We start from the raw sequence: 9,831 nt of genomic DNA on the forward strand, positions 1-9,831 counted from the left end.
AAATCTCATTCAACACACACAGATTTTTTACATTTCATTATGATAAGGAAAAGCTCAAGGATGTCTCAACAGCTTTAACTACAGTTCAGGGAGTGAAGCCCACACTGCTTCCTAGACTAGAGCCAGTGCTTAAGAGCTCTCTGTGCCAGGGGCAGCAGAAGGAGAATGGAATAGACAAGTTTTCTTTTACCACCATGAGAGGGAAGGGACCAGCCAGATGAGGAAGTACAATTCAACTCCACAAAAAGCACCTGAAAGGAAACCCATCTTCTGCCTGCAGGCCCACAAGGAATCCAACCTACAGCTAAAATTTAACTTAAAAGTAATGAAGGAAAGAAGAAAGGGAAACCAAAGGTAGGAGGTCTTCCAGATGCTAGGAACAAATTTAAAAAAAAAAAAAAAAGCTTCCCCCAACCTCCAATGAAGAAGTATTCCCAAAAAAAAAAAAGCCAAATCCAAGATCAAAGATCAGAAGTGAGTAGACTCGAAGTGTATTAGATGAGGAAATGCAAATAGGAAAAAAAAAGAAAAAAACAGTATCCAGAACAAATTATACAAAGATCCATCAACAATTTAGTCATACACCCAGACCTGCAAAAGATGATTCACAGCGTTGCCACTGAAATGGCTACAAAAATCTAGGCACTGAATTCAAAGGACATTTCAAGCTTAGAATAAAGATGATCACCCACTTGCTATTGTTATTTAATCAAATCCTCACATTTGGTATTAAATTGCAAATTATTGGAGACACACAAGCTCTCAAAGTGTAAACTTAATTCTTGAAATTCTCCTGAGTAGTATGTTGTTCCCAAAGCAAAAATATGCTTCAGTATGACAGCCAAAATATCAAGGCATAAACATATATTGTTTCTAGGACACTAATATAATCTTTATAAATTAGATTATAACTGTTTGATGCTGCTCAGTCCTACCATACACCCACTTTAAACAGCATGTTGGATAGCTGGACTCAGAGTAATCCAAGATCTGAAGGAAATGTATATCCGTGAGAAAGCAAAAATAAATGTACACTGTAAATGGAAACATACAAGGTCTCCAAGAACCAATGTGATTTCATTTAAAACAATTTGCAACAGCAGAAAATGAGAATTTGGGTGAATATTCACAGAGGTAGGATAGATCTGGCCTCACAAGAACTATATGGACTTCGTTAACAAGGGCTCTATTTTAAAATATTGAGAAAAAAAATACAGTGCAAAAGTATCCGGTTGAGCATGGTAAAATTATAAGGTAATTTCATCAAGGGACCTAATTAACTTTGGCTTTCTTCCTGTGGCTCATCTGTGTCTGTTCTTCCCTACTTTAAAGAGATACTGAGCCAAAGGCTGCTTTAACTCCAGTGTAAACTGGAGGTAGACAAAAATTTCCAGCAAAGCAAAATGAAAACCTCTCAAAACCACAACAACTATTTTTCAGCAACTGCTTTGTTAAAGAGGGTAGAAGGCATAAAGCTGAACAAGTCTGCTATATGAAGAAAATTTCAGTATGTTTGAAATGTATGTTCTTTTTAATTCATAAATCAACTTTCTTTCTAAAAATTAGGATTACTTTTTCTCCAGAGAAGACTCCATATCTAAAACATTTCAAAAACTGAATTTTAAATGCAGAACTAATCTGAAATACATGGTTTTATGAAATGGTTTCCAACATCAGGTTATGATCTCAAGAATGAACTGGAGGAAAACTTCCAAGGCACAAACAGCAGGGAAGAGCCTAATTGCTATTAAAGGTCATTGGGACTTGCAATCACATTGCTATATGATCTTTTGAAAATATCCTACTCTGAAACCAGAACTACCCCAGCAATAATACCTTATTCCCAGAAGTTATATACAACTACACAGCAGTGGCTTCTCCAGACAAGTGCTCTCATCATTTCCTAATTCCTAGGATGTAATGCAAACCCTTTATCTCAAAATTAAAAATTTATCTAAAGGCAAAGTAATTTAAAGCATTAAATATTTATAAATATCAATAGCTAAGTTCCTGACTCCCACCAAAATTAACAGAAGTTTTGTTTGAATAAAAACCACAGCACTGAAAGTGCCATTTCTCTTTCAAAAAAGCTCCTTTGTTTGAACAGTTCAGAATGCTTTATCAATAATATTACTGCAAAATGTCTGTCCAAATGATTACACTCATTTTCTAATGTTGCTTTTCTGTGCCTAGGAGACTCGTCACATGAGGAGCACACAGAGGGTAATCTGATCAGGCAGAAGCAAAGTCTATGGGCAGACTTTGACAGGATATCCATTTCAGTACCCAGCAAGAGACTTTCTGGAACTTCTCTGTTCACCCATAGTCTCATCTGCAAAATGCCCAAAACATGCCTCTGAAAGCTGTACACAAAGTCAGACTTTTACCCATTTTGTGAACTAAAACATACACATCTCTCTAATCCCAGTATAGAAGAGCTCTACTAATTTTAGATCCACGTGGTACCAAGTGTCGTAGCTGTCAGATAGCTGGATACCTGAACCTCAGGCCAAACTAATTTAGTTTTCCAACACAATTAGGTTATGAACCCCACTTAACTGTTGATCTGTGTTTATATGCACTGCAGAACACATCATTAAATACGGTAACTTCACATATTAACTATGAAACTGAACAAGAAGATACGTTTAAAAGCAAACCAAGTTCAAAAGGGCCATGTGGCTATAATCAAGAGCAGATTTTGGCCTATGCCACTGGAAAGCCCATCAGAGACCTAATCCTCCTTGTCTTACAGAAATAGCTACACTAATTGTGTGATTGCGAGGTGCAGAATTTAACCCTCAATACATTTACCTAGAATCTTCACCCTTTCACAGATTTATTGGCAGCCATTGTCATCTTGTACAAAATCCAAAGATTTCATAGATTAACACTCCACAGCAAAACGATGTACTCACCAGGTAAAATAAAATTAAATCTGGAGCCACGCTGACTTGCTTTTGATGCAGCTACAGCCAAATTGGAATTCCCTACAGGAGGCCTGACTTTAGGAGGACCATGCCTTATCAAAGGATCAACTATTACTTGGGCCCCAGTCTTGGGAAGAGCCTTGCGTGGGTGGGTGGGTTTCCAATGCCAGTCTTTCCCCCACAAAAGCAGCGAGCCTGCCTACACAGATCAACTTGTAAGATCTGGCTATTAACATGCCCTTCAGGATTTGACCAGCAGACTGAAGTGTCTTTGTAAGCATTGTTTCACCTGTTTGAAAGCTGGGCTGACTGGAAGCATTCAGTACATGAATATTTTCACCCACTACAGAAAAGCAAGGCTTTGTTAAATTAAACGGCTTTAATGATGTTTTACAGGAAACATTTCAGGCATGCAGCAATAAGCTGCATTCATATTTGACATTTACAAAATGTTATTATTTTAAGCCTGAACTTATAAAATACTTGCACTTAAATTCAAGCATGTGAATAAGCCCATTTTTATTTTATAAAGTAGTTAATTCCAAGTACATGTTGAAATGGTGGAATAAATTCCTCGAATCAGGCTTGTTTTAAATAACGTAAAGGAAAAATAATAAAACATAACCTGGTTTTCAAGCAAAATACCACTAGAAATTAGCCAAGTTGATCACAGAAAACAATTATTAACACCTCAACCAGAAATATAGATTAAGACAAAATAAGCCTTTTAACTGAATAGTGACTGAAGTTCATTTTCTTTTTTTTCTCCCCTCATACCTGACCACCTCTCTTGGTTTCAATCCTAAAAAAAAGAATTATGGAATATTCCTATGAACTCTACTTAAAAGATGTTGCTGACTCAATGGGAATTGGGAAGTAGCAGAAAAGCAAAGAAGCAGACCTTTGATGTCTTCTCCAATTCACATATAAAAGATATTTGAATCAATGGCCAAATTCTGTCTGCCTTAGTCAATCAAACAGGTATCTATTAAAATCATGGAGAAGCAGTCACAGTTTATGCATCCCATCAAACTCAGCTTCAGAAAATGCTGCCCAAATCTCAAGGCCTTTACACAAACAAACCTCACTGAATTGCCCAACATTCAGGTTCTTTCTATTTTACTCCAAGCCCTCTTCCCTTTAGCTCAAGTGAACGCCTCATACAAGTCAAATCAGCAAGATCTGGTTCATATTTAAGATTAATGTACTCAAGAAAAAAATCCCATCTCCAAGCCCTTTAAAAAGAACCTCTGCTTTAAATAAGGAGGAATGTTAAAACAGAGGAAAAACTTCAGGTTTTACATTTTAGGTGGCCCAAGTTGACCATTAATTTTGTCCAACTTCAGACAGCACAAAAGCTATTATGTTTCCATCCCTAATTGAAGACATTTTCTGTTGGCTACAATTCTTCCTTCCCAGGAGGGTAACCTGCTGTAGGAAATGTGCTATGAATATGGGAAACAACAGGGTTGTCTTGCTGAAGATTGGCAGGGTGCAAAGAAAGGATTAGGTGACATGCAGCTGGATAATCCACATGTGCCCAATAGTCAGCCAAAATAATTTTACCATTAAAAAAAAAAAAATAAAAGAGGAAAAGTGATCAATCCCAAGGCCAGAGGCTAGATACTACCAGCACCTGAAACGAGGTCAAAGAAAACCATCCATAGTAGAAACTACCTAATCAATTACTCACTTCAGGATTTCCTTCTGCATTCAAAATCAGAACCCTGAAGCAGAAGATCCAATTAGTTCACAGCTGAGAGCCCAGAAGAGCATGATTTCTGCTGACTTAAAATTCAGCTCCCCAACTTCAAAGCATAAATAAGGAAATTCAGAAATTCACATATTCCAGAACCAGGAATCTATCATGGCCCCTACTGGTTTTTGCCCTATGAAGTCACCTCTGAAGAAGAATATCCCTGGATTAAATCTGATACCTAACATATTTAGGAGCCTCCAAATTCCTAAAATTCATTTTCGGATGTATAAAAACCATTCTGTGCAAATGCTCCCTTCTTGAAGTCAAAGGAGCTGGACAACAGGCATCTATTGTTTCTATCTTAATTCAAAACCTGTACCCAATGTCAGAACAGCTTTACTTGACACTGCCCTCAATCAACCATTAGAACAAATTACATTGTCTCTGAACCCTACACAGGCAACAAAATGCATCAGATGACCTGCTAGCTCTCATCCATCTCCAGTGTCTTTGTTCTCAGAATACAGAACCAGAGCTGTTTGTTGTGCTTCAGCTGAATATGTAGTATTACAGATCTTTTTAAAACAAGAGAGCAATGCCAACAGCGAAACAGAATGTACCACAGTTTAACAACCCAACCTGAGTTTTGATGTCTCCCAGACTTCCCCCTCCTTCCTACAAACACCAGGACTATGCAGCAAGCCCAAAGTAGCCAAAGAAAGCACTAATCAGGCACCCATTGCAAATAAAAGATTCATGCAACACCTTTCCTAGCATTAGCAGCAATTTAGTGAAGCACCTGAACTGCAAGACTCTATTTGACATGGGCAGTCATGTCAAGCTGAATTTTCTAATAGATCTGTTTCCTATTGATGTAGATGTATAAATCTACAGCATTGAAAGCTCTGCAGAGCCCAGATAACCCTATATATTTCAAACTTCAAGGGCTTACATAGTTAAACAATGTTGTTGAATAACTATGATTTATTCAACACTTTACTTCATGAATTAGCTCTTTTCCAGGTACTGCAGTCACGCTCTCATTAACAGATGTACCCTTATCAAAAATGATGCCAAAATGGAGACAACCTAGCTATGTAACTGTTCAAAATCTTTCAGAAAAGGCTTGTTGCAACAACTATTCAAATAAAAGTTTACTATCTGAACTGAAAAATACATTAAAGAGTGACCATTTCAGAGGGCTGATATATTTTTATATATATATATATATATATATATATATATATATATACACTTGATTCTCAGTTTATTCAGATTTATAGCAGAGGAAATCTAATGAATGTACTGCACTCACAGCTTAAAATCATAATCTTCAAATTTTAATGCTCAAATAACGGCACCAAAAAATGCCATGACAGAGATGGCATTTAATGCTTTAAAAATAAAAGTATATGAAACACTATTGCACATTTTCTTATCAAAAAGGCTACAGCTAACAATTTCATTACATTTTGTTCCCAGGGAACTGTGAGGTAACTTACAGAGCACCAAGAATAATTTTTGAAGTTCTTTACAACCTCCCAGAGAACTCAAATACAATTTTTGAGAAACTGTGGAATCTTAATTACATTAACAAATATTTGTATGATTTCTCATATTACTATTCAGTCATAAACAAGCTGTGAAATAGATAAAATACTTCAGATAAACTATACTAGATGTTTTATTGCCACCCTCATAAAAAAGGGTTTGCCTTTGAATTCTTAGAGGTGCTACCAACAAAGAAGCAATTTTTTCCCCTGAATAAGTAGCTGAATTCAACCTGATTTCTAAAACATCTGAGATAATGTGACTTTTTCCCCCTCCATCAAAATGCTTTAGAAATACTGCCAAATAATTACTAATCAAGAAAAAAAAAAAAAAACAAAACACTAACAAATTGACAGCCAGCAACTGAGCTGACCAGGGATCAGAAAACAACACTCTCTTCTCCCATAGCAAACAGCACTTCAGTGGTATGTCAGATTTAGCAAACAGTTGCCTACTTATTTACTGTCACAGCCAGAGACATGATCAGCAGACAGAATTTGGAGATACACAAATATCTGGCTTTCAATTTCTAAAACAACAAGCTACTTGGTATTGCACGATCTTCAAAATCTGCAGGCTACTTTGGAAATAGAAACAGAGGAAGGGTAAAATTTCACTTTTCTACATTCAAAAAGGGCAGCTTTTATCTTCCTAAGTCAAACTGCCTGAACATACTAATGATGCGGCATCATACGATCCCAAGCCTTCCAAGACAGGCAATGAATTTTGTACAGCTGACTCTGCTAGTTACAGTACTCAACAGCTGGGACATAGATAATTTGGCACCCTGATAATGGCCTAGATGAGTATGAAGCATTCTGCAGACTGTAAAAAGGGAAAAAAAAAAAAAAAAAACAACCAAAAAAAACAAGAAGAACTATCAGCATTAAAATTATGGATTGAAGATTGTCTTATAAAGCCAACATAGCTCACATTTGATTAAGAAGTTTACTGAAGGAGGTGTTTACAAAACTGAGAAATTCAGAGAAATGGCACTCCCTCTTCCAAGCCTATACTGTAGCAATTCTTTTCTGATTAGATCAGCTCCCATAGCAAGTCATCAGAACAACAATCGCTGTAGTGAAGTCATACTACTGGGACTCGACTGGGAAATCATGACTGCCTTGAAAACACATTTTAGAAAGTAATGTGTTTTCCAGATTTCCAATACATCTTAATTAAAACAAGTCCAAACCTTTACCTTTGCTCCAAATGGCTGAATAAAGTCTACCTTGAGCAGCAAAACACAGCATAACAATATACAAAATATGACACTAAAAACTAAGACAACAGACATCGGATCCTTCCAAATAATGTCAGGATTCAGGGGTCACTGAAAATGGCATATGAATGGACTTTGTGCTACCCCCCCCACAAAGAGATATACTCAAATACTCTCAGAAAGTGGTGTATTTCCTACAGAGATGTAAATGAGCTTTCAGAGTTTATTTAATTAAAATCCTACTGTTCCCCAACCTATAAAAACCAGATCTTTCAGTCCCATTCCTGATAAAACTCCCATTGAAATAGGGGAAATTTGGCCTAATCTCTTTCCCAGGTTTTTAAGCATGTAATTGGAATGAGAAGGAACCTTATTAAACCTAATTCTAGCAGGAAATAAAAGGTGATCCAAAGTACAAAAACAAGCTTTCTCAGTGTTTATTTAAAAAGTAAACAGCCTGCTAGCTCCAAAATTTTGCACAAATCAGATCAGCTGCATATAAATTGAGGACTTAAAAAAATGAGAGAATGGGAAAAAAGACGTGGTTTTGAATATGATGGCAATCATCAAATGGTAATTATTTCTCAACCAAAATGCACTAATGGTTTTGAGTACAGAAACGGTGCACATGCTCCATTGCTGCATTGACACAATGGGCAACAGACACAAAGGAGTCATTAGTCAATACTGCTAATGACACATGAAATTGCAAGTGACACCAGCATAAAGTACACTCAGACCCAACAAGTTCTCATAGTCAAAATAACCATCTGTTGAGGGTTTATTATTCAAAATACTGCTACTAACAACACAGAATAAATAAAATCAATTATCAGTATCTTCAAATCAAGCTGCCTTAAACTATGCCACTCCCATTCCCATCAGTGGAAACCATTTAACAAGAATCTTCAAGACTGATTGAAGACATACAGCTGAAAAACTTCAGATATGAAACCTAACATCTTATTCTCTAACATTACAAAAGGACTCAGCACTGCAAATGTCAGCATATGCTGTGACATGCTGTAAAAACTATTTCAGGGATGAAGGTTCAGTGTGAACAGTTGACTCCATCCCTTTCGCACTTGGATTCAAATCAGAGCTGTAACACTTTTGATAAGCTTCTTCAGATTTAGTACTAGCAAATGTACTGAAAAACAGCAGTGAATCATCCCAACCATCTCTTCCATCCCGATGTCATTAAGAAATCAATGCAATTTACATTTCTAGCAGGATTAATTTAGCTGCATGCATCTTCACCCCGATAAATGCCTTTTTCCTTATTTTTCTGTATTCAATAAAAAAAAAAACTCAGGTGCTACACGACTAAGCTAATTCTTTGCCCTAGCCCCCCTCCCCCGCAAAAAAACCCAAATAAATAAAAAAATAAATAGGTAAAAATAAAACGAAGCTTTAAATACGAATGCACAACAAGACATAAATCCCTGTGTCTGCAGTGCACTCGAAAAAGCCACTTTTTAACACGCGAGAGCGCCTGTCACACACTGGTGAGGTGACACGTTATTTATATCTATCGCACAAGCCGCCCACGTCCGCTGTCCCCAGAGCGATCCTCACAGGGACGCGGGGCCACCAATGCTCCCCATCTGGCCGCCAGCGCCTCCCGGGTCCGCAATCGCCACACCCGGCGCGGCGAGCGGCCGGGCGGGCGCGGCAGGGAGCACTGCCCTACCTTTGTATCTCTCTAGGACATCTTCGTAGGCTTGCAGGTACTCCTGCTCCTCGGCGTAGAAATACGCGCCGGGGGAGAGGTAGCCAGCCATGGCCGGCAGCTCGCCCAGCCCTGCCCGCCTGTGCGGCTCCGGGCGGCCGGCGGCTTTGGGGATGGCACAAGAAAAGCCCCGGCAGCAGCCGGCGGGGGGCGGGAGGGGGGAGGCGCTGCCAGCCCGAGCGAGGTAAACGCCCCGCGGCCGCTCGGGTTTCGGTAGCCGCCCCTCGGAGCGCGGAGGGGCGGCACCAGCCCGGCGGCGGCCGCCGCCTCCCCGCCGCAGACCCCGGCTCCAGCCCCATGGCCGAGGGCACCGCCTGCGGGGCCGGCGAGCTCTGCCGCCGCCTCCCGCCCGCCCCCGCCTCCCCCCGAGACGAGGAGGGTGGCGGCTGCCGGGGCGGGGACGCGACGCCTGCAGCACTGACGGCGCCGGTGGGGACACTGCACTCACGGGCAGGGACCGAGCGGGGAGGGACCCCAAGCCGGCAGCCAGCGGGGCCGGGAGCTCCCGCAGTCCCGCCGGAGGGGCGGGGCGGGCGCGGCCCCGCCGCAGGTGTCACCGCCGCGCCTGCGTTCCCCCGCTGTCCCCCGGCCCTGCCTCCGCCGCCGAGCCCGCTGCGGTGCGGTTTCTGCTGCCCTGCCCCCGGCCGGTCCCCTGTCCTGCGCACCCTGCCCGCGGGGGGCAGCGGCGGCGGCGAGA

At 40.4% G+C, this 9,831-nt stretch overlaps 1 protein-coding gene across 35 annotated transcripts in view; it reads right to left on the minus strand.

Moving 5' to 3' along the window:
* The window catches only part of DST (dystonin), a 289,183-nt gene that overhangs the window by 245,735 nt on the left and 33,617 nt on the right, over positions 1 to 9,831 (minus strand). For 4 of the 35 annotated variants that reach the window (XM_038134005.1, XM_038134004.1, XM_038133989.1 and 1 more), the window contains exon 1: positions 9,096 to 9,345. The exons of 27 other annotated variants lie outside the window; for them this stretch is intronic. In XM_038134005.1, coding sequence (XP_037989933.1) covers positions 9,096 to 9,186 — 91 coding nt within the window. In that variant the 5' untranslated portion in view covers positions 9,187 to 9,345. Of the gene's footprint in view, positions 1 to 9,095; positions 9,346 to 9,831 lie in introns of those variants that run through there. 4 more of the 35 variants (XM_038133998.1, XM_038133997.1, XM_038133996.1 and 1 more) reach the window with 1 other exon arrangement.

Source organism: Motacilla alba, chromosome 3 (genome assembly GCF_015832195.1).
Source record: "Motacilla alba alba isolate MOTALB_02 chromosome 3, Motacilla_alba_V1.0_pri, whole genome shotgun sequence".
Classification (NCBI taxonomy): Eukaryota; Metazoa; Chordata; class Aves; order Passeriformes; family Motacillidae; genus Motacilla; species Motacilla alba.